This window comes from Lepisma saccharinum, unplaced genomic scaffold (genome assembly GCF_977018435.1).
Source record: "Lepisma saccharinum unplaced genomic scaffold, izLepSacc3.1 HAP1_SCAFFOLD_457, whole genome shotgun sequence".
NCBI classification, from domain to species: domain Eukaryota; kingdom Metazoa; phylum Arthropoda; class Insecta; order Zygentoma; family Lepismatidae; genus Lepisma; species Lepisma saccharinum.
The window spans coordinates 32796-58870 of NW_028143152.1; the positions used below are offsets into that span (position 1 = coordinate 32796).

The following is a 26075-nucleotide window of genomic DNA, read 5'->3' on the forward strand; positions in this document are numbered from 1 at the left end:
GACACGTATTTTATTGAAAAAGTATTACGTAGAAAAGGTGACAAACTGTTGGTGAAATGGCTGGGACTCGAGGAAAAAAGTTGGATAGACGCAAACGAGGTGATTGTGTAACGGGTACTTGGGATGTGGTACGGCGACTGCCAGATTTTCCATTAGGAAAAATGGCGAGCTTCTACCCGGCAACATTCGCTGCCTCATTGTTGGACCTTATGGATGTGGAAAAACAACGTTACTTATTGATAATTTTCTTCTTGCACCCAACTGGTTAAACTGGAAGAACAGGCACGTGTATGTTTTCTCCAAAAGTTTGGAGCAACCGAAGTATCGCCAGCTGTCGAAACTGTACGAGGGACTAGGCATAGCTATATTTGCTTCTGAAGTGATACCACTAGACTGCTGTCTCGAAAATTCGGTGGTCGTTTTTGACGATGTGATCCTGGAGAACCAGAACGAAATTCGCAATTTTTTTACTCAGGTTCGGCACAGAGGCATGGACTGCTTCTCTCTTGAAAAATCCCCAAGCAGCTACTTCGAGACAATGCTAATTTTATTTGTTTGTTTCGTCAAGACTACACCAATTTAAAACACGCTTACGATGATTATGTAGGTGGGGACATAAACTACAATCAGTTTTCCAAATTTTGCTCTTCATGCTGGAACCAAGATGATTTCGGATTTGTCACAATAGACGTGAGGAGGAAACCCAATAACGGAAAATACAGAAACAAAATTAATAATTTTCTAAACGTTGCAACGTTACAAGAAACGGCTTGACCTATTATAAATAACTACATACAAAAAAAAAAAATGAAACGCAAACTTGCAGACGACAACCTGAAGCTGCGTAGCTACCTGGCAAGACGGTTTAAGGGTTGGAAATCCGAGAATCGTGGAATTTACGAAGAGAAAAAGCGTCAGGACCAACCTATCATCGATGCCATCAGTGGACTTGGTAAAGAAATCAAAGATGTCACCGAGCAAAACAAAGAGTTAATCAACGAGCTTGTGCCACTCACCGCTCAAAATTATACCATACCCACACCGATATCCAGCATTCACACTACTCCGTTGGAACTTGCTCCGGCTCCGAGACGTCAGGCCCTAGGCAGTACCTCTTCGGACAAGCTAGTCGAGCTGGGTCCGTTGGCGAGGGATTACCTAAGCACCGGGAAATTCGAAAAAGACGAGGTATTCGGATTGTACCCGACCACGGAACCCAACGAGGGTGTGGTTTGTAAAATTGGAAAATCGAAAGTCACGTTCGAGGGTGACGATGTAAAAGTTAATTTGGGCGAGAAGAACAGCTGGACTAGGTATCCCGGCACGGTGGGACTGTGGGAACTTATCACTAAGAAGAACCTAAAGATTATACAGACGAGGATTACCAAAGTTACACAGAAATTTTGATCATGACGGACGCACTGTACCAAAACAACGATGCAACACAGAATCGCGTGAAATCTAGCAGTGGAGAAAAGTACAGGAACCTCATCAAGCCAATATGGACCCAGCTCAAGACTGGCAGCGGTGTCAAACTACAACACCTTGCCCAAGGAGTTTGTTTGGGTAGACGACGTAAGGAAGCTTGTAGATCGATTGCTGGTTATAGCAGGCGAAGGAAATGCAGGTAATCGCAACTTCCACAACGAGAAGGTGGGCATCATGTACATGATTAGCACCAAGCTTGCCAATTTTATTGTCATCGACAACAAAGGTATAGGTTATCTTATCAAAATCATCAACACCCTGCCTCCCAAATTCTTGAATGTAGCCGAGGGTCGAGGTTTGGTGAACGATATTATCAACAAGCTACCCTTCGAGATGAACCTGCCAGGTTACCAGTACTGCGGTCCGGGTACGAAACTCGAACAGCGACTGGAAAGAGGAGACAAGGGTGTGAATCCCCTGGATGCTGCATGCAAGGATCACGACATTGCTTACAACACACACACAGATCTCGACGCACGTCACGATGCCGACAGGAAGTTGGAGCATGCAGCTTTCTGGAGACTCGTCAGCAGAGACGCCTCGCTAGGTGAACGGGTTGCTGCATTGGGTACGACCATCGCCATGAACACAAAACAAAAATTAGGGTGGGGGCTGTAACTAAATAACCCTTGTAAAAAAAAAGCAACTTGTATAACCAACCTGTCATCACTTTATTGCATTAGGGGCAAAGCAGAGATTTTTTCTCATTTTTCACGATATATAAATAACATACTATCACCATGAAGCCCAAAGGTGTTGTTTACCAAATACCCTACGCAAACCTTAAGTCTCTCGGAGCTCTTGATGGAATGCTCACCAAAAAGCAACGCGAGAAGAAATATTCCTGCTTGGCAAAAGGTCATGGAATGAAATTGCTGCTTAGCATTCCTCAGTTGAGGAGGTTACAAGGTTCGCGAAAGCAGCAGAAGACTGGAGGTTTCATATTCAGCATCCCGGCTATCTTGACAGCTTTGGGTGCTGTAGGCAGCTTGGCAGGAGGCAGTGCCGCCATTGCCAAGACCGTCATCGATGCAAAAAAAACAAGGCCGAGTTAGAAGAGCAGAAACGCCACAACCTGCCTATGGAGAAGAAGGGGAAAGGTGTGACCAAAAAGCGAAAGAACAACCTCGAAGCTTTGAAAAAGTTAAAAAAATAGAAGAGCCCCTGTCCAACTTCGATATTGAATCTTTGATCGAATCGTTGGGGGCGAAGCACTTCAGGGGCGTTTTCATGTCTGATTCTCTACCCTCTGTTGTGAAGAAAAAAGAGTGTGGCGTGGTTAACCTGGACAGTTACGAAAATCCAGGTACACATTGGATATGCTACCTCAAAGCCAACAACAAAGCATTTGTTTTCGATTCATTCGGAGGCATACCAGCTGCTGTGTTGGTAAAGAATCTCAGTGTCGTCAACCTCTATTACAATGACGAACGCATTCAGGGTTTCAGCGATGTGAACTGTGGCCATCTCTGCGTATCCATGCTTGTCTTCCTCTCGCAATTAAATAACCCGACAATCGAGGATTTCCAGAAAGCATTGTGACACCTAAAGCACTATGGGGATATTCCATCTCACAAGCGAGACTTCGCTTCTGAAACTCGCATTGCATGACGATATCATCTATCCTAAATCTATTGCTCTTCGTGCATTCTACAGCATGTACCTGATACCTAATGTGACGGTACACAACAATACCATCAAAATTGGCAGCAAAAAAATGAGCATCACCCCTGGCCAGTACAACCTGTCTACCTTGCAGGCTCAATTGCCAAGAAGTGTATTGCTGTCGCAAAATTCTGTAACTCACAGGGTGGAACTAGTGTCTGCCACGGAAACCGTAGACCTGGGTACCATCGGAGAGCTTTTGGGATTCGAGAACAACACAAAGCTCGAACCTGGCATCAAGCACATCGGTGCTAACATTCCTAAATTTCTAGCCATCGAGACTCTGAACATACATTGCAATGTGGCAGAAGGTATGATCACCAAATCCTCGGACGGCATCCCAGGGAGTCACAAGCAGAAAGGTATTATCGCTACGTTCAAACCAAAATCTGAGTTCATGGAGCCGATTATCTACACACCCTCCCCAACGATATACTCTCCTGTATCTCGTAATCGCATAGACAACATAGAATTGGCAATTACCAACGAGAAGGGAGAGGTGGTTGATTTTGCAGGAGCCACGACCACTGCTGTCGTGGAGATTAACATATAATAAATAACCATCATGGAGCAAATCGAAAGTTACGAGTTGCAGTCCTTCCCTCCCAATCGTCGCACGTTTGCTAACCTCAACGAACCGATCCGAGAGATTGAGTTCGATGTGGACGTCGGGGACGGGTTTATTCACCCTCACAGAGCTGATTTGTATATCAAGTTTGATGTAGTGAAGAGAGACAACGGCGAAGCATTTCTTGCCAATGCAAATTTAAGACTTGTAGATAATTTTGTGCCGCACCTGTTCTCGCAGGTGGAAGTTAGAAAGCATGGCACCGTCATCGATAGGGTTGACTACCCCGGGATTACCTCTACAGCTGTGGGAACACTGAAACTCTCCAAGACCGATGCCGCATACTACCAGGCAGGGGGGGTTCGAAGCAGGTACAAAAATCAAAACTCAAAGTCACACAGTACTGTTTCCCATGCTTCTGCTTCCTGGCTTCTTCTCCGACTACACAGAGATTATGTGGAAGGGTGGTTTGCGCGTCACTTTTCGCAGAAGCGCCAACGACAACGATGCGCTGATGCGTTACAGCACCTTGAGTGCAGACGGTTCGGCACTTCCCAACACACTACCCGATCCTGCCAAGTGCATCATCCAGTCCATGGAGTTGCGCATGCCCGTAGTGGAATACGAAACTAACTACACTCTCAAGTACAAAGCAGACATTTTGAAGAATCCCCAAGTACCCATCCAATTTTACGGTTACCAGTGCGTGCAGAAACCTGCTTCCGGCAACCATTTTGAATTTGACGTGACCACACAGTTTAACAGCATCCGGTACGATATGCCAGAGTTTGTGGTCGTGCTCTTCCAGACAGGGGAGGACAACAACCAAGAAAAAGATTCGAGCCAGTTCGACAACTGCAAGATCAAGAACATCTACCTCAAAAATGGCAGGAACGAGATATTCCCGCGTGAGAACTACAACCTGAACATTGCAAACAACGACTACCTGAAACTGTACGAGGTATACACATCTTACAAAAGAGTGACCTCCGACAATGTGGACGTGTACTACAACCCCAATGAGTTCATAGCTCGCAGACCCATGTTCGTCATCAACACATCGAAGAGAAAGCAGGTGGTTGTTAATGGTCGCACCAACATCAAGATTGTCTGTGAGTTCCACGATGCCTTGCCCGCCAACACCCTGTTCAGCGTCATCCTTATTGCAGAGAAAACGTTTGTGTATGATGTCAAAAATGAAAGAGTGACCGAACAGTTTTAAGTACAAGAAAAAAAAATCGCATAATTCTATAAAATTATACTGACCTTAGGTTCAAACATTAGATTTTTTGTTAACCTGCAACGCAGTGTCCAGGATGTACTGCGAAGAGTGGAGGTTGATAATTGAGCATACTTCATGGAACATCTTCTTACACTATTAAGATGGAGAAGATTTGTTGAGGATAATCTGGAAAAAATAATAAAATTTAATTTTGATGCATTTTAGAAATAATCACACTTGAGCGCACAAAGAAACTTCCTCTTCGGCCCTGCGTGTGCCCCTTTTTCGTCCCGTAGGACACGGCAGGGAGTTAGTTCCGTTAAAAAAAATTCCAAACCTCTACCTGTTTGCATTTGAAGATAAACACTATTGTTTTAGTATCTTGGCTATATTAAATTGGAACTTCTGTTACATGAGTTTTTTTTCATACATACTATCTACTACTTCATACTACTACATTTGAGGCATGTCTTACTAGTTTTTAGACGATAGTGGCCCCACGGGAGCGTGTGAATCCCACATTTCAGAACACACCTCTTGTCGTCTCGTGCGTCCAGGGCAACCTTTCTCACCTTGTTGGTTGTCAACACATGGTCGACACTCTGGATGCGCTGCTCCACTCCTAGAATTGGCGTCCTAGTTTGAAGAGTCTCGACGTAATCCTCGACCTGCCTGCCCACACCCTTAGCTTTTTTTGTGACGGAACCCTCTGCCCGAATAGCATAGGCTTTGGCGCGAAGACCGGCAAACTCAAGAATTACATCTCCGTCCTTCTCGTCTTTGAGATTTCCAGGCACCTTCTTGTTGCGAGCCAGGATTTTGTATCGGTTCGGCTGGGAATAGCCTGACGTGTCAAAAAGGTTCACAAAAGTTGGTACCGTGGCTATATTCCTATATACGTCGTCCGTGCGAAGGTGGTACACCAAACTATCTGTGTCCGTGTAGAGTTGGCTGATATTGTCGTTATAGTGATGGCGTAGTATCTTATAATATATTTGAAACATGCGCAGCTTGCTCAGGTCTAATACTGAGGCACCAACATAGATTGGCTTGTTGAGCATCACCTCGCTGTTCCTCATATGCACCAGAGCAAGCTGCTCATTGTAAATAGTACGTGACTTGAATAACGGGCTTGCTACAAACTTGCGACATTGTGCTTTTTTTACATTAGCCTCACATCCACACGATTTCGCACATTCTCCATGGTTTTCCCAAACACTGGGTTGTTCATTAACTTGAAGAAATCGCGATCGAAATCAGAAGTAGCGACTGTGCGGTGTTTGGTGTTGAGCTTGATGTATGGCCTCAACCATGGAGAATGCACGAACATAAGAACTCGATGTACTGTGCGAACGGTAACCCCTTGCTTCATCAACCACCGGAGGTTTCGGTAGTGCAGAACATAACGCTCTTTGGGCTTGAAGTCCATGACGAGCTTTGGTTGGTTCGAGCCAGGCGGGCATTTGAATTCCGGGGCTGACGGAAGGTCGCAGAAAAAAATCCTGCAGCTTCTCGGAGAACTAAAGGTCCACCTCGGCAAAAAACCCGAAATACAAATCGCAAAAATCTTCAACGTCAAATTTGGAGGGGTCAGCCCACATAAACCCTCTGGAGGGAAGTGACAGCATCATGGAGTGTCCGTAGAGGTTGTTGACCTCTGTGTACATGATGTAGCTGGACGGTTGGGAGGGGTCGTAACCGGTGGCCATGTGGTGATTGTTGGCGTGCGAGTGTCGCTGCGACACCTGGACCATTCCACCCCGGACGGCACGTTCTACAAACAGCATCATGTCCACGTCCGAAAGAAGCTCAAGCCTGACTTTTGTAACAAGAAGCATGGCCGACCATGCCAGTCCAGGAAGACTGTAGAAGTATGCAGGGTCCAGCTTGTAGATGGTCTTCGCAGTTGCACGAAACGCCTGGATCACATCAGCGAGGAGCGTCACATCGAGTTTTAGGTAGGCATCGTGGTTGTCCCCAAGATTTTGGCAATCCAGCTCGCGCCACGTGGACTGAGCATGGTTGTAGTCGTCCTCAGAGATGCCTGAGCCTCGCAGCTTGCTGTAGAACTTCGCTCGAGGAGGCAGCGACTTCTCCGCAAACTTGGTAGAGTCGGTGACGTATTCGTAGGGCTAGACCCCCTTACGCCTGAAGAGACCGGCGTCCAAGTTCGGAAAATGGCAGAGGTGATGAGCATTTGTTCATCGCTGAGCTTTTTCGCCAGGGTATCGAGGCTGGCCGGGAGGAACCTCAGGGAGTCGAGGAAACGAAGTTCGATGCGAGAGCCTTATTCTGGGATTCGCACCCACTTGCTCAAGCAAATATAACGCTCCTCGTTCTGCGCCAGAACGTTGATTTGCATGTCGTCGTACCCAAGATGTGGCACCAGATGGTGGAAATCGTACCCCGAGCAATTGTGGAAAAACACAGGGATGAAGCGCGGGTCCCGGGCCAACAAATTACACCGGTTGCACCAAGGACCAATGTAGTTGCCGTTGAAGTGATCATGATGTTGAACTTTACGGTTGTTGGTGCTAAACTCCCAGTTGCACACAGGACATGTAGTAGACTTGTCGTGCTTGATTTTGTCGTCAGGAGACAGCGATTCCATAGACTTGGGGGTCAACAGGAACTCCCCTATCTCGTTGGCTTCCACAACCATCCTCTCTAGAAAGTGTTTGACTGCGTCGGGACCGCGATACACATAGGGCTCAGGGTCAACAAGTCGGTCTCGCCACACCACAACATAAGCAAAACTCGAGGCCTCGTGGAGTTGGTAAGGGGTAGTAGAGGAAACTTCGGGATTGGGATCGCATGTGGACATAGGTTTGAGGAAGGCCTCGAAATCGGCGATGATGGTAGCAGGGTGCTCTACCATGGCACTGTGCATGTGAAATGTTTCTACAGTGCCAGGTTTGGGCAAAACTGCCACCCCTATCTCGTTGGCATTGCAATAGAATTTGTGGCTAGCAAGCTTCTCGGCAGCAATGTTGGGACCTCTGATGCTCTCATAATCCTGCTGTTTTCGATTATCAAAAGTGGACAAGCACCTGCGACAAACTTCTATGTGTTTTTTTTGTTTGCTTGTTTGGCTAGAAGCAAGCCGAGAGAGAGCGAATAAGAGTGTAGTGATGGTGAGTTTCATCCTTGATGAGTAAATGATGGATTTCTCGAGCATCATTGTTGTCTACGTCGCTTACCCGAATAGGGTATACTTTGTTTTTCATCTCCATGAGGCCATAAACATTGATAGCCAACTGCGGGTTGTGTGTACGGGCCTCGAACTTGCGAATATCCGAGACCTCCACCGGGTAGTCGATCCCAACCATCGCATCTTCCAGCTCTGGCTCGTACTGCTTGTAGTGGTTAACTCGGTGGAGTTGTTTTTTCCAGTGGACAGGGTGCAACGCTGCAAGCACCGACCAGAGAAAGCACTTGGCGTCACTGTTCTGAATATTCAGGACAGCCTTCTTTAACGCAATGGTAGGTGGTAAGGGGACGTAGCTGGACGCGAAGAGAGGCCCAAACTTGTTAAGTTTGATACACAGTTCGTGAGGTTCACCACACAGCGAACCTCCTGAGCTTTTAGCTTGATGTTCCTCCTGCTTGGCCACAGCTCCTCGGCAAACTTGTTGTAGATGACTTCTAGGTTGTCGACATCCGCCAGATGCAGTGTCTTCGCCTTGGTGTTGTGGTAGAAGCTATAAATTTTATCAGACGGCTTCTTGTACTGGCAACGTAGCGATGCGTAGAATTTGGTGGAGTGCGTTGCAAGCGCATCGCTGAGGATGGAAATAATTTTGGCTTGCTCGTTCTCCAAAAAGCTACGCACGTCACAAGTGAGGACAAAATCCTCTAACAAACGCTCGAAAGCAGACTGGTTCGCTTTCGCCACAGGCTTGACACGTTTGGCGGATGGCGGCGAGTCGGCTTTCGCTTTTCTCTTGGTCGAGCTGGTCGACGGTTGTGGGACAGGTGCTCCGACGACTTTGCATGTTGTTATATGCCTTTTCAGATGACCAATAGTAATATGTTTACCGCACCTGGGACATGGTTCTGTAGCGGTCACATGCTTACCAGGTACACAGTTACGGCAGTGTCTTTCGAAATTTTTACTTGAAAAACTAGTTTCACACATAGGGCAAATTTTCACAGATTGCATCTTGTTGAAAATATTTGTGGGTATGTTATTTTATTTGTGGAGTGTCACAAAATAAATGCTTTACAACAAAAAAACAACCTTGGAAGGCTAATTCACGATGGTGCTGGTTTGGTGTGTGTTATTTATGTATATGCTATTCTTACTCCTTAATCAATCCTGTAAATAAATAAAAAAAATGTTTGTGTATAGAAAACACAAAAATATTATGTGTACATAATTCTATTTAAGTTTTTCTACCAAACAATCTCTTTCTAACCCTCAGTCCTCTTGGCGTATGAAGTATAAATCATAATTTCAAAAACAGAGTTATTTCCGGTCGCCATTTTTGAAATCAAACCATAAGCATTATTTATGTTTATACTATTCGTCGAGCAATAGCAGATAGAGCAAGAATCGTTTTCCTACAACCCATAGTTTATGAATTACAAAACATGTTAGAAATTACATCTTGAATTTTTAATCCAAAATAACTCGAAAACAGCAAGCACTAGTCATCATCCCTCCAATAGGTTGTAGATTACTTCTAATTTTTTATCGAATGCTATTAAAATTTTCGAATTAGGGTAAAAACTAAGCCAGCAAATCAAGTTTCTCAAAAAATAAAAAATTGTCTGTATTTCCGAAACTTGAGGGGGTAGAATCGATTTTATTTGCTAGTCGAATAGTTCTCGTCGAATCCTATCCAACAAATCTAAAATCATCATCCTAGCTCAATTAGGAGCCAAGAAAATCAATGTCTTGGAAAACGTCTTAAGATATTTGCCTTAAGAAAATTTTCTTGACAGACCGGAAATAACATCTTGCCAAACCGGAAGTCGACTTTCTTAAAGATTAAGATATTTGTCTTAAGACGTTTTCCAAGACATTGATTTTCTTGGCTCCTATGGGACCCAGAACCATGTGACTTTGATTTATGTGTATACCATTGTTTTTCCTACATATTCACTCACCTTACAACCCACCCAAACAAAAAAATAAAGTTCACTCCTGCGCGCATGCCCACATGTATAAATTTAAATATAGATGAGAAGCTACGCTCGATATTAAAAAAAATATGAAGGCTACAAAATATTACGCTGTCAACTCCTATTTGTAGGTTAGCTTCGCCTCTGAAATATCATATGGCAAAATTTTTAAAAATCAAAAGGTTTGTGAAGCTACTAGGCAGTGTTGCCAACTCCTATTTGTAGGTTAGCGTCGCCTGTAAAATATCACATGGTGAAATTTTCTTGGGGTGGGTTGGCAACAATGCGGCTCACTTGGAGTTGGTCAACCCGTCAATTACATCTCACGTAAATTTAGGGAAACGCATGACTCTGCATTAAACTACATATCTCCTCAACCCCTGACTCTAAGAGCACGAAACAAAAACCAATCTGTAGAGGAAATCTTAAGCTATGAATTTGATTCAGTGACTTTAGGACGTAATATACATAGTTTCTTACATATATGCTGTTTTTTGTGTAAGAAACCAACTTTTACGCTAATTCTAAAAATTAAAGATAATATTTGAATCTTTCTAATTCAATTAAAATTTATGGTAGCTCTATCAAAGAAAAAGCATAATTTAGCAAATTTTCTGTTCTTTCATTTTGGTTATCTTCACTTTTTGTCTACAATACACCGTTTTCGAGATATTAATTTTTTAAATATTTAAATTGAATTTTGGCCGCCATTTTCCAAGATGGCGGATTTTACGCAAACATTTGGATGGCGGATTTTTAATATATTATTCACTATACCATTCCGCACAATATGGCACAAAGAACATTTGTTTTGCAATTATTTCCGGGTTAGGCCCTTTTTTCCCGTTCGTTTCCTCTACTACTATTCCTTTACCTATTTCTTACTCTCTCTGTTTCACTATCTCTATGTCTCTTAGTGCCTCTCTCTCTCTCTCTCTTTATTTCTTCCTTTCCGTCTTCCTGTTCCTTCATCATTTTCTTCTTTACTTCTGTCTTTCGTGCCTGTTTCTTTCTTTCTTTATCCTTTTCTTCTTCCTCCTATTCTCCCATCTTTATCTCTCTTAATCCTTCTTTCTATTTCTCTCTATTATGGTAGATCACTTCTTCAGACTTCATTTCTTATTAATACAGGTTTTTAACTGTCAAAGGTTCAGGTTCATAAAAGTATAATTAGAAAAACTTATAGGAAGCTAAGTCTCTATTCATTGACTAGGATAGAAATACAGTATTTACACATCAATTTCAAATTATCATACTACAGGGTGGCTAAATAAGTCACTTAACACCCCCAGTACAAGGCCACTGCGGCATGGAACGTGAAAATGGCGATGACCAATCGTTATCAGGCCAAGGGCGAACCACATTGACGTCACCCGCATCATCTTGATGTCCGCCATCTTGAATTCAACTTCAGAAATTTAAATGGGAAGGGGGTCGTGCGACATATCAAAATGGGCTAGAATTTCACCAGGAAAACAACTGTGACATTTGTTTTCAACTAACTTTAATTGTTGCAGAGTTAACAATACCACAAAGTTATGGCTCAATAAGTCACTTAACACCCCCAGTACAAGGCCACTGCTGCATGGGACGTGAAAATGGCGATGACCAATCGTTATCAGGCCAAGGGGGAACCACATTGACGTCACCCGCATGATCGGCAGCCATCTTGATGCCCGCCATCTTGAATTCAACTTCAGAAATTTAAATGGGAAGGGGGTCGTGCGACATATCAAAATGGGCTAGAATTTCACCAGGAAAACAACTGTGACATTTGTTTTCACCTAACTTTAATTGTTGCAGAGTTAACAATACCACAAAGTTATGGCTCAATAAGTCACTTAATACCCCCAGTACAGTGGGATCCATGAGTATTACCGTGTAAATTGTCCATGACTATTGTCATTAATTTTTCTCTCACATCCTATGTGTTTTCAATCGATGAATTTTTATGCATGCTGGTGCAAAAGTTGTCATCAGCTTGTTTAGAGTTTTCTTTCAATTCTTGAAGCTCTTATTGAGTCAAATAAAGTGCACGAACATGGTGATGGACAATTTGCACGGTAATACTCATGGATCCCACAGTACAAGGCCACTGCGGCATGGGACGTGAAAATGGCGATGACCAATCGTTATCAGGCCAAGGGGGAACCACATTGACGTCACCCGCATGGTCGGCAGCCATCTTGATGCCCGCCATCTTGAATTAAACTTCAGAAATTTAAATGGGAAGGGGGTCGTGCGACATATCAAAATGGGCTAGAATTTCATCAGGAAAACAAATGTGACATTTGTTTTCACCTAACTTTAATTGTTGCAGAGTTAACAATAACACAAAGTTATAACACATGCTCAATATGACGTCCCTCTTGCGCAACACACACGTGTAATCGTCTCTCCCATGACCTTACCACATTCTGAAGAACCTCAGGAGTTATTGCAGTACAGGCATCCACAATGCGTGTGCGCAAGTGGGCCAGATCCCTGATTTTCGTAGCATACACCATGGCTTTCAGGTGTCCCCAGAGGTAAAAGTCCAATGGTGTCAGGTCAGGTGAGGGTGCAGGCCATTCCACAGTCCCTCGGCGACCAATCCAGTGAAGAGGGAATTGTTGATCCAGGTACTGACGGACTATCATCCCATAGTGCGGTGGAGCACCATCTTGCTGGAACCATTCAGGATAGCTCCATCCTCGGACAGTAAGGATGGTAAGATCTAGTCCCGGAGCAGAAGCAAGTAGCCCTCTGCATTTAAGTTGGCCTCAATGAAAAATGGACCAACAAGTCGCGAACCCCAAGTACCACACCACACCATTAGCTTCCTGCCTCCCGTCACCTTGCTGGGATATGTCCAATGTGGATTTTCGGGTGACCAGTACCGCAGATTTTGCTTATTCACCTCTCCCGACACATAAAAATTAGCCTCATCACTGAACAGAATCTTGCTACCGACGGCAGGGTCACGTGGCAGTTGTGCTATAGCCCACTCATAAAACTGCAAACGCCTGTCTGGATCGTCCTCACTAAGGTGCTGCTGCAGCTGTATCTTATACGAATGCCAGTGGTGGTCACGTACAATCCTTTGAATTGAACCCCTGCTGACACCGCTTTCCAGCGCCAGTCTCCGTGTGCTACGGGTTGGGGACTTTGCAAATGATGCCAACACCGCTACAGCAGTACCCTCATCCGTGGCTGTTTTCGGACGTCCATGTCGCGGCTTGTCATCCACAGATCCAGTATCTTGAAACTTTGCCAGCAACTGGCTGACGGCCACATGTGACGCCGGTTGTCTTGCAGGATTGCGGTTATTGAAGTCTGCGGCAATGTCACGCGTACTTCTCTCCCCTGACATCTATATGATGGCAATCCGTTCCTCACGTGTTAGTGGCATTTTCGTTCAGATCAGTGAAAAAGGAAATATGCTACTCTTGACACGATCAATTCACATCATCACTTTTTTAAACTTTTATGTAAAGACAAAACACAATCGTAATTCCCATGCCAACCAATACTACAAGATATGTACATACCGGTAAGTCAACATCCGGACATTTTCAGTGATTGGTCTAACAATAAATACCACATAATCACATACTAACGATTATTTGAACAATAAACATTTAAGCAAAAATGGAAAGGACGTTTCACTCTCCCATGCGGAAATCGCCCTTAAATTTAAAGTTAGGTGAAAACAAATGTCACAGTTGTTTTCCTGGTGAAAGTCTAGCCCATTTTGATATGTCGCACGACCCCCTTCCCATTTAAATTTCTGAAGTTGAATTCAAGATGGCGGGCATCAAGATGGCTGCCGACCATGCGGGTGACGTCAATGTGGTTCCCCCTTGGCCTGATAACGATTGGTCATCGCCATTTTCACGTTCCATGCCGCAGTGCCATTGTACTGGGGGTGTTAAGTGACTTATTGAGCCACCCTGTATATTCTTATTGTAATGACGACATAATCTTCCAAGAATAATTTTAAAGTCTGTGGAAAATACAAGATTGAAATAAGTTTACAAGTAGTTTAAAATAATACATTCTTCGCACCTCTGAATTATTTACTACCAGGATAAATCCTCAAATGGTGGAATAATAAATAGTACAAGACGTTAAACTTATATGACACCCGAGAAATAGTTATAGAAAGTTAATTCACTTCAGTGTATTTCTCGAGAGGCTCTACAATGTTACTGATGACTACGGCCCGGGACTTTATGTCCTATAAAACAGCAAAATATGTATCTAATTATGACATAAAAAAAATTGTCAGATAAAAATAAAAATATGTCAGAAAAATGCATAAATATTCCAAGCAAAGCCAAAAATATGCGCAACAGTCCTTTTGAATTTCTCATTATGCAGGAAGTCAGTATCTTCCAGGGAAGATTGTCTAGGGTGGGAGTGGGGTATTAAATGAAGTCAGAATCCCTTTAACCGAAGACTGTAGTGAGAAAATACGAAAAATATCATGAGGTTCACTGCAATTATTCTACGTTTCATTTACTATTAAGTCAGATTTACACCTTTGTGGATTCTAAAGCATGATTGGCAGCTGGCTCCAGCTTTGGTAAATCTAGGCAATCAATACACAAACACAACTTTCTTTTTTTTGGGGGGGGGAGAGATTTTAACTAGAATTGGAGTTATTAAAACTTGAAGTTGCACACCCTGTGTATAGAATCTGAATAACAGCCTACAAATTTTTTGTCAGAACATGTTACACTCAATATTATTTTCGTTCCACAATGAACGTATCATCTTGTGGCAGCAATCAATACACAAATATTTTAGGAGGATTTCAAGTATATAGAATTTCAAAAAAACAGCCTACAAGATTTTTGTCAGACAAGTTACACTAAATACGTTTCCGTTCAACAACACTTACAATCTTTCTGCAGAAGTTCCTGTTTATGGCATTCTATTCACTCGCACTGGCTCAAACATGTGATCAGAGCGTATACGCTCTGATGTGATCTTGAAACTCCAGAACTCGATTGCCGATAGAGTAGGGGCTGTAATGTACTGAATGTTATTTTTACTTTTGAAGCAAAAAAAAAGTGAATAAATTAGAACAACTTGTTTACTATCTGTTCGGCGATTCTCGTACTTGCACAACAATGACAGAGAACATTTTTTCTCAATAATGTTCACACTGCTATCAATTGTCGGCGGGATAAAAAAAATGTACTAGTTAGTAAGAAAAGACGGCATCTGCTTTTATAATTTCTTCGTTCATAATTTCCTTATCCTGCCATCGATAATATAAACTATCCGCTGCGCTAAAGGTACAAAGAGGAAGAATATATTATAAAATAACGAATTATATGCAAGACAATTACGAAATTGTACAGAAATATTTTTTTACAAAGAAATAGAGTTGTAAAAACGCGAAATTGATAAAATATGTCAAAATATACCTTATCAAGTTCAGCTGATTTTCATCAAATACGTAGAGTTATATATTGCTCCCAGTATTAGATCTGATGCCAAATAAAAACATGTTATAACAGTGATGACATTACGCAGCATTTGACCAGCTGTTGCTTGAGGGTAAGCATTTCTCGTGAAATTCCAATCCAATTTGATTTAAATTTTTCGAGTTGAATTCAATATGACGGCCAACAATATGACGGACCTCGGCTTGGCACACACATAACTATAGTTCCCCCTGGGCATAACCTGTTTCCATCATGACTAATTTTAACCATCGTAAATCCTTTAGATTTTGTAAGTGCTGTTAAAGGACTTTTAACTCGCCCTGTATGTCAGTGGTTCCCAAAGCGTGCGCCGCGGCGCCCTGGGGGGCAGCGAAGTGTTCCAATATTTTCACTGAAATTGCACATATTTCAAATATTTAGTACTTTTTACACATAAAATGTTTCTGAATTTGAATTGTGTGTTAAGCAAAAAGTTTGGGAACTCCTGGCGTATGTATTATCATTTTGAAACTTTAACGAATAACTGTACTTGCAGAAAAACGCAACTGACGATGGGGTGTACACTGTTCATACAGGGGTTGACGATGCCAGTCTGATAGGTCAGATAGCAGGATGGAATTACAGCAAGTATGTCGACACGTGGAGTGACCAGGATTGCAACATCATCAAAGGTTCCGACTCAACCGTATATTCCCCATATTTAACAAAGGACGACAAAATAGATATTTTCATTACAGACGTGTGCCGGTAAGTTAAACTAAAGTCAATATTTTAATAAGCACAATGGCGTTATTAATTACATTTCCATCTATTGTTGTGTGTGTGTGTATTTCATTAGAGGACTTAAGCAGAGTCAGATTTACAGTTATACCAAAAAGAGACAGACCGCTGTCAACTCGGGAACTAAAATGAGTAGTCATTTGCTTTTATTCTCTCGCATCAATTTCGCTTGTATCCGAGTGCCTCCGTGTTGTCAAATGTATAACTCCTCTACCTTGCTTCATTGTCAAAAAAATCAACATCGTTAAATATACATTTCTGCTTTTGCTGTGTACTGTCATCCACTTCATGTTGATACAGACGCTGACACCGAATAAAGATTACGTCTATAACATCGCTAATAGCATGGTATAATGCCAACGTTCCCTTATGGCAGGGTTGTTAAATGTCCAAGAACTGATAAATTCTTATGGGTTCTTTGGGGTTTGGTAACAAGACCCAAACCTTTTGCCCATCATAGTTTATATTCGATCCTAGTTGGTTATTGATTCATTCCGGGACCGAAATTGAACCGTATTCAAATTCGTCCGGAAAAAAGTTTCCGGTCCACCATAATTAAGGTTCTATATTGGTTCCGAATTGATTTCTCTGTTTTACCTGGACCGATCTAAAGTTGCCTTCTAAAAAAGGTCCGCGAGTACGTTATATATATCGGAATGGCTCACACCGAGGTTGTAGAAAACGTAGCGGAGGGAAGCAATGACAACGCTGTTGTTCTCCCATGGACCACATTCATAAACATCCCTTGGTAAAGTATTAACGCTATGATTAAAGCTGATGGAGGATGGAATGTGGAACATTAGTGTTATTCTCTGTAAAGCGCAAGCAAAGACTAGTGCAAATTCAAACACACCGTCAGTATCTTCGGTTTCCTTTACATTGAAATTCTCATCTACAGCATTTTTGCACAACCGAAAATAACTCCAAATTCATTTCGAATTGTATGCATTCGCATAAAAACAGGCCACACTTTTATTATTAATATATATATACACACAGGGTGATTGGTAATTCGAGCTATTCCTGGAAAGGGGTAATACTAGAGCACATTTGCAACAAATTTGACCCTATGCACCGGGGGTCGGAAATCAATGGGTTTTGAGTTATTGCAGTTTGTAGATTTTCGTGACATATTCCGACTAGCGACCAAAAACTACTAAAAAACTACTACACCCTGAGCACTTAATCGACATGTTGCTAACAGCTGACGATTGAGTGACTACTGGGGAAAAAATGCATGCCCAAAATTCCCATACCCACAGAAAGAAACAGTCATTGGAGCACACGTCATGAAGAAATTTGGAAATTATTGTTCGAAATCTGACCTCGGAATGGAAGTTTCCGAGTGTCCATTCATCAATTTAATCATATCATCACTCATCCCCATCTTCGCAAATTAGCTAAAAGTAGCACAAGAAGCGAAGAAAATTAAACATGTCAATCAATCCATCAATCTACGAACTGTGACCCACAAGGCACTGCACTGACCAGTCTCAAGTGTGGAACCGTGTGGTGGAACTAACTCGCTTTTAAGAATTCCTAAAAAAAAACACGGCAAGTGAAAAGTTGTAGGTCCCAAAGCAGAAAAATGTGTTCGCAATTAGGATACAGCACTTCGAGGTTATTTCTGTTAAGTCAGCATGTGTTCGCAATTAGGACTGTTCGCAACTGGGACTGTTCGCAATTATGACTGTTCGCAACTGGGACTGTTAGCTACTGGGACTGTTCGCAATTAGTACAACACCATCGAAAATTTGACGACGGCACCAGATGGTTTTCCTCTTCTCGGTAGAACAGTAGAAAAAAAGAGCGCCCACCCAGCGTCGTATAAAGTGATTAGATTAGATTAGATTTTTTCTTTCATGTGCGAGCCATAAGCTGTACGCACTCCATATCATTTGGATTTTCCTACAATACACACATATATTTATATGCTGTCTCTTAGTTTGTCCCCTATGTACACATTCTCTCCTCTCCCCTAACAGCTCATTCACTCTATTCGTTCTTCTTCCAGTGTCACGGTATCCAGTGACGTATAAAATCACAGTTCGATATTTATCGTTTTGTTTATTTAATCATATTATGACTTGTGTAAAGTGTGAAGTTTGGTTTATGTAGTCTGAATATTTCCAATCCATATATGGTAAAATTGATATTCGAGCAAGACATCTGGTGTTGGGGGACAGGTTCTGAGTCACAGCACGAACCGTCAACACGGCAAAGTACATGATATTTTTGCAACCGAAGCGGCTCGACACGGAGGAAAAATGGACTTATTTTCGTCAGGACCAACAGAGAATTCACCGCGGGAGGGCGAGCTGCTTTTCATCGGAGCTTCACAGCAGACCAGGATTCACAGCTAGAGCCCAAGCTTGAAGACCCTGTGACCGCGTTTCGAGACAATGAGCCGGGGTGATTTCCATCTCGCCCAGAAACCGAAGCCAAGCCATCTTAACGTCTTTTCAACGGACACTTTTGAATCTCATATAAATCTGCAGGACTTCGAATTCACCACACAGTTTTATCCGGATTTTGTAGAGAGAGCATCTCCGCGTTACACTCCCGCGTGACTACTGTGGACTTTGTTCTTTTTTCGGACCATGAGCGAGTTATCGATAGTGAGTTTATCAGTGTGTAATTTGTTTGCATTCGCGGTGGTTTGTTTTTACGAAACAAGAACTATCATAACCATGAGCGGCTAACACGATAGAAAAAGGGGGCCGTAGCCCTTTTCCCGAAACCCGCAACGACACTGCGCCACCACCATCCGGCGAAGCCAGCCGACGCCAAAGCCAACACCTGCGATGCACAATGCCGCGAAAACAACCATTGCCCGACGCCAAGAAGGACGATTCCAGTTCGACCCTCAACAGAAGCCCGGTACCCGAGAGAAAGAGAGAAGGATGATTCCAGATCAACGCCCGACAGAAGCCTAATGCGAGAGAGAGAGAGAGAGAGAGAGAGAGAGATATGATTCCAGGACAACGTTTGATTGATTCCCGATACACAAGAAAGATTCTGGACGACGTTTGATTGATGCCCGATACACAAGAAACATTCTGGACGACGTTTGATTGATGCCCGATACACAAGAAAGATTCCGGTGCGACGCGTGAGAAAGTACAGCCAACGCTTGTGAGAAGAAGGAATACGCGACGTCTAGTGACTGTGAATGCGCCCGAAATCGTCGCGACCAGCCTTCGCCACGGTCGACCTCAAAGGAACATTTTCGCCGCAAAGGAACCTTGTGCAAATCCCCGCATTCAGGAAAGATGAACGATCCCACGATGTAGCAGAATCTGGGTAGAGTATTCTTCAGCTGGTTCATGCCCATGTACGCATGTATTGTTTGTATCAACACCGTACCAAAAAGACCAATGACCTAAATTCACATAAATGCTTAAACAAAAAGGAAATGGTACGTCGATTAGATCCATGATTTGTATATATATTCCCATGTGACATCCCAGGAGTGAGAATGAGCGAATGAATGAGAGAGTGAATCACGGGGACCTGTAAAACGTTTGTTAATTCCAATATTTTAGTTGATAGAATATATTCATATTTTTTACCGTTCGTCTGTGTTATCATTTGATGTTTTTCAGGTATCAGGTATAATGCTATTTGTGTTTTGTTATTGTTCGAGTCGACACAACTAAGGTAAAGCAAAAAGTGTAATATTTCAAGGTATTTTATCTCCGCCTACCACTAGTACGACAATAAATGACCGTCTCAGTACCGAACTAATAAAACCTGGACCGTAGGCAATCACACGACCAGTTTCCCCTACCTAAGGTGACGTCTGGCCCCGTGCCGGGGTATGAAAGAAGTCATCCGGGGACCGGGACGGTGATTTGTGTTACCAGTCTTTCTTCCTTCTTCCTCGCCTCACTTCTCTTTTCCTTCACTTTCACCAAAATCACTCCCACTTTCTCTAACTTTTCCACACTAGCTTCACCGTGTTCCACAACTAATTTGAGTGCTTCTTCTTTATCCACACCCTCCAGCCATTTGTCCTGCAGGGCGCGCGTTCCCGCGCACGAAAACAGATGATCCGTCCTGTCATTCCCCTTACATATTATACATTCATATGTACCTCCCTCTCTTTTCAGCGCACTGTGTCTCCACCCGCCAGTCTCAGCCATACTAATCCCTCTCTTGCTTCCTTGCTTACTTTATTTATATAATTTGCTTGTCCCCATTCCCGAATGTCCCTTGTCTGGAGGTCTAGTGATATTTTAGTTGCAGTTTCCATCATTTTTTCTTGCCGATCTACGTATATCTTCTACTAGCTGTTTAACGAGTTCAAGTGTTCCCTGGTCTATGTGCTTTTCTTCCCATACCCATCCCAACCCAATTTCGAATAGTTTACCTTTAACTTCTTTTGCCCACGAGTCCATTTCTCCTCCCCTTACTTGTTGTATGAGAGCCTTCCCTTCGATAGTGTCTCCCCCTGCTATTATAAGAGTTGCTCAATATTTAACCCTTGTCCACGTTAGTCTGGTGTTCTCCCTCGCAAGCCCCAGTTCCCGTAGTACCCCGCTGTTTGCGGTGCCTGTTGCGACATGCAAGGCTTTTCTGAAGTAGCTGCACTGTCTTTGGTTAATAAGGCTCGGTATAGCTTATTGAACTATTTCATAGTTTTGCAGTGTTCTCGTTATTCCCATTATTGTGTCCGTATCCAAGTAATTTATCCGTTTAACCCTTTTCAGTTCTTGACCCATAAAGTTCCACTTCTCTCCCTTCCCGTACACATACCCATTTTTAAACACAACAATTTCTGTTTTGGCCTCATTTACTTCTAACTTAGAGTCACGGCTGAATCTTTCCAACACGCCGAGCGATCTTTGCAGGCCTGTGTTTGTCTCCGAGATCAGAACAACGTCGTCCGCGTACAGGAGAGCCAAAACCTTGGCCGTCCCGACCTTTGGGGTGTCGGTGTCTTTCCCCTCTATATATGTGACAATGTCATTTATATAGAGTATAAACAGGAGCGGGGATTAAACAGATCCTTGCTTCACAGCCGCCCCCGATTTTTTATTTTCAGTCACCGTTGCTGCCTGGCACCTGACACAGAACTCCATCCTCCTATACAGTATATCAGTCGCCGACATTCCCATGTGCCACAGTTTATCCCATAGTTTGTTCCTGTTTACTGTGTTTGGGTATTTCTCTGTTATATTCTGGAGGCAAATGAGAAGATTTTTGAAGAATTTGTCAGAATAGAATTTAGAATTTTTTGGTGGTATGTAAGCCACTACGATACATAGTTGCCAATTGTTAAGATTTGCTTTGAGAGCAACAAGTCCCCTACATCCCGTATTAATTTCCTCTATTTTGTGCCTCCCCCTCTTCCCCACCCTTTGCACGCCCTGCAGAATGCAATGGTTGAATACATGGGAGTTTCCTCCTCCGGCATCCAAGTGTCAACTTAGGAAATGTGAAAATCTTTTAGAAATTTCAATACGGAGGCATTTCCCACTTTTCCCTTTATGCCCTCAATGTTCCAAAATAGGATGTTGACCCTCTCTTCAACAATCTCACTATTGTCTATGGCCGTTTGCTGCTTACCTTTGTCCTTTCAGATGCCCCGCCGGATCTCTGACCTTCATTCCCTTATTTGGTACTTCAGAATTCGCGGATCACGGCTAATTGCACCCGTTGCACTCTGCACCCCGTTGCTTTCAACTTCTTCCCTCCTCCTGTCTCTCGGCGCTCTTCCTTCCTCTCCGGTGTATGATGCAGCGTTTCCATCTCTGTCCCCGTTCACGCAAGTTATGCCGTTACGCTGCGCGTTTACCATGTTCACTCGGTCGCCAACAATTGAAGTAAGTACCCTAACTCCACACCCCCTATACGCCTTCATGGCGTGGTGCAAAGCGCAGGGGAGCACTTTGCTGTTTATTATTATTATTATTGAATTGTTTTTACTTGCAGGTCACTGCATATTGTATACGAGAAGGAAATCGAGTACAAGGGGATCCCTGGATACCGTTACATTATAGACGAAGATTTGTTCGCATCTGTTGAAGAGCGCAAAGAAAACTATTGCTTTTGTCCCGAAAAACAATCTTGCTTCAAAAGAGGGATTTGGGATTTGACAAGTTGCCAAAGTAAGTTGCTTTCATTTTTCTAAACGTGTTTAATACCTTAAAGTTTTGTGGAAAGTTGAGTTCAAGCCAGTTCAGTGTTGTAACCGTTTTTTGAGGGATTGCTGATCGGGTGAGATGGGGTTACCGTATCGAGATCCACAGCCACTGCCTTGATGATTTTATTCACCTGAGTCGGTCACCATTTCTTTCACAAGTAACTCGACCATGCTCAAGAAATCGGGTTCATGCCAACAGGCTGAAGTTCCAAGCTGTGATCAAACCTCAGCACAAGAAGTGAGCTAACTGTAGTTTTTCTTACTAACCATTAACTACTATGGACAGTGAACCACACAACTACTACAAGGGATCTGTCAGACCGCTGTTTTGATTTTGAACTGTGAACTAGGTGTTTTGCTATTTTCATTTTCTGACACGTTTCATTTGACTTGACACGGTTACAGAAGAATATTATAAAGCAGTTTTAAAATATTATTGTTTAGTTAAAGAAACGTAACGCATTTTATGCAATGAAGAAGAAAATCAGTAAAGAATTGCAACAATGGTTCCTTTGACTGGCATACGCAGGATTGTTTTTCGGGATGGGCTGAAATGGTTAAGGTGGATATATTTCTAGGGGGCCAGCATTCACAGTGAGATATTACGTATATTTACAACTTTCCACTCTTAAAATAGCGATCGGGAGTCATTTTAATGGGCGTTTGCATTTACTACCACTCTGCCCCCCCCTAGTTCTTCACTACTATTATTTGACAATGTTATTTTTATCAAAATTTCGGAGGGGGTGTAGCCCCATCAGTCCTCTCTGCGTACGCCAGTGGTTCCTTTATTTTTTTAAAAATTGCAAATTGTAAAAATTTCTACAGACAGGTCTCCGGAAATAAAATTCAGTATGATTTGAAAGAAATAAAATAAAAGTAAGACCTCATGACCTAGGCAGCGAAAGGTATGGAGAAGGACCCGCTTGTAGTTAGAGGGGGTCGAGAAATAAATTAAATGATATATTCAGCGCTGTCTGAGAGACGCTCCATAGTAGTTAGGGCTAACGGTACGAACACATAAAAAGCTTGCAATCCGTAGACTTGTTGCTGGCACTTCCAATCGCTTGTTTCACATACTTAGCTGGAAACAGAGACAAATTCCACATGGCTTCCTTTGACGAAATATGTAGTCCTCAAATAAGGATTAACTAACTCTCTCTAGTCGAAAATACAGAAACGAAATTCCTGCGTGTATAAACAGTAGGAGTTGTTGACAGAATCTGGCGACAAAGATTTGGAGTACTACATAGGTTGCTATTTATGTATCCGGAACTGGCAACACTAATGTTGCTAGGTAACATCTAATATATCCATCGTAAAGTTGGACATTTCTATGGTATATGTACCCAGAACGTTGTGTTTACGGATGCTATTTTTGTTTATTACAGGGACTTGAAAATTTCATCGGAGCTAATAATGGAATTAACTCGAGAACATTTTCGAGCAATGATTTTCTACGACTTTCGACGTGGATTATCTCAACAACAGTGCATCGATCAATTCACTTCGACTTTTAGCGATGACGCACCATCTAAAAGCACTGTATATCACTGGTTTAGTGAATTCAATCGTGGCCGTCGTTCGCTCACGGACGAATCTAAAGAAGGCCGTCCAAAATCGATTGTTGCGCCAGAAAACATTGATGCTGTGCGAGAACTGATAACCAAGATCGTCATGCGACATATCGTGAGATTGATGCATCCCTGGGCATTAGTATGACTAGCATACATAAGATATTGCATGAACATTTAGCCGTGAAGAAGATTTGTTCGCGTTGGATCCCGCATAATATGACAATCGCTCAAAAAAAGGCTCGTGTCGATTGGTGCAAACAAATACTCACAAAATACAATCGTGGTGCTTCAAAAGCCGTGTATAACATCTACACAGGTGACGAATCTTGGATCTATGCATATGAGCCCGAAAGCAAACAGCAGTCGACGGTGTGGGTGTTCCAAGATGAGCCAAACCCAACAAAAGTTGTTCGTGCAAGAATCAATTCGAAGCAAATGGTCGCATGTTTTTTTTTTGGGGGGAAAAAATGGACATGTGGCTACAATGCCACTAGAGAATCGTAGAACCGTCAATTCTGAATGGTACACAACCATTTGTTTGCCAGAAGTTTCTGGGAAAATCAGAAAAAACAACCAGCGACGCTGGATCATTCTTCACCATGACAATGCGAGTTGTTACACATCGGTCCCAACAACTCAGTATTTGACCGGTGAAAACATTGAATTGATGGGCCATCCACCATATAGCCCTGATTTACAACACGCCGCCTCCCATTCCTAAAGCAGAGAATCTTTTTCACACTTCACCTGTTCCGTTTGGAAAACAAGGAAATTAGTTAAATTACAATGCCCTAATCAGGTTTAGATATTAAACAGAAAGACCTATATAATCTTTAGATTATGTAGGAGACCATTTTCAGTATCAATTTTAAGAAAAACTTGTCTTGCAAGATATGTGGAATGCGTATGCAAATTTTAACAGGGAAAATAATATTAAGAAAAGTTTATTGAGAGAATCACCCTGTATACGAACACATTCGAAAAAGCATATGAGCCGAGATGCACAACTAAAAAAGTGGCGTATGCATTTAAACAGTGGCAAACGGATGTAGTCAATATTTTCTGTAAGGTGATCAGTTCCAAAATAGAACAATTATTTTTACTGCAACCTTAGGAAATTGTCTTCAAAGATCCACTGACCAATCGGGACTGGACCTACCGTTTAAAGCTGGACCAGAACCACCATGCCTTCACTAGGTATCAAACCTGACAGTATTATAGCATTGGCGAAAAACATGCAAAGGTGATATTTTTCTACAGGGTTCTTCACAAACGGCAGGAAATGTCACATCGGTACATGTAAATATCTAACTCAATTTATTCTCTTTCTACAGACACTGCAATATTCCTTACTCAGCCTCACTTCTACATGGCTGACGACCAGTATCAGAACGGAGTTGAAAATCTTTTACCTGACAAGGAGAAGCATCAAATATTTGCAGACATCGAACCAGTAAGTTGATAAGAAATAAGATCAAGTTTCACGTACTCATTTCGATCCTGAAACTGTTACAAGTCAATTCAGGGCTGGGCAAAATTTATGGTAGGATTTACTTTGCCTATTATGGTGGCGTTGCATGCTCTTAGGCGGGAAACAGACGAAGTTCAGGTTGAGGAGGGTATGCAGTTTTAAAATAAACGCGTTTGGGCTATAGTGCAGGATGCCTTAGAAAGATCGCTTCGCGGGCTTACAGCAGACGACAATATGGGGGTGTGTCTGCGAGAACCAATCAGGTCCGAGAATGAGCGAGCCCGGTTGCCACAGCTAGCTCGCTGCACCCTTCTGGAAGGGTGAATGACCTCTGTCTCTTGCTACCTCGGCCTGTTTGTTCGGCTGAGGAGCAGAGGACACGAGAGTATCGGCAATAGTGTGCGAGCGACGTCTGCTGTTAGCCCGCGAAACGCTCTTTCTAAGGCCTCCTGCACTATAAGCTGTTGCTGTTACCATGATTGCCATAAGCTGACGTTTCTAGCTGAAACCACGTGGTGTTATCGCTATCTACTGTCAACCCGAAGTTGGTGGTATCCATGTTGCGAATAAGTTACGCGGGAATGGCCAAGT

General features: G+C 42.8%; 1 protein-coding gene across 1 annotated transcript in view; it reads left to right on the top strand.

Annotated features, from left to right (window-relative positions):
* The window catches only part of LOC145982852 (sensory neuron membrane protein 2-like), a 49022-nt gene that overhangs the window by 18918 nt on the left and 4029 nt on the right, over positions 1 to 26075 (top strand). The window contains exons 4-6 of the mRNA XM_083116214.1: positions 16044 to 16255; positions 22226 to 22401; positions 25348 to 25466. Of these exons, the coding sequence (XP_082972340.1) occupies positions 16044 to 16255; positions 22226 to 22401; positions 25348 to 25466 (507 nt within the window). The remainder of the gene's footprint in view (positions 1 to 16043; positions 16256 to 22225; positions 22402 to 25347; positions 25467 to 26075) is intronic.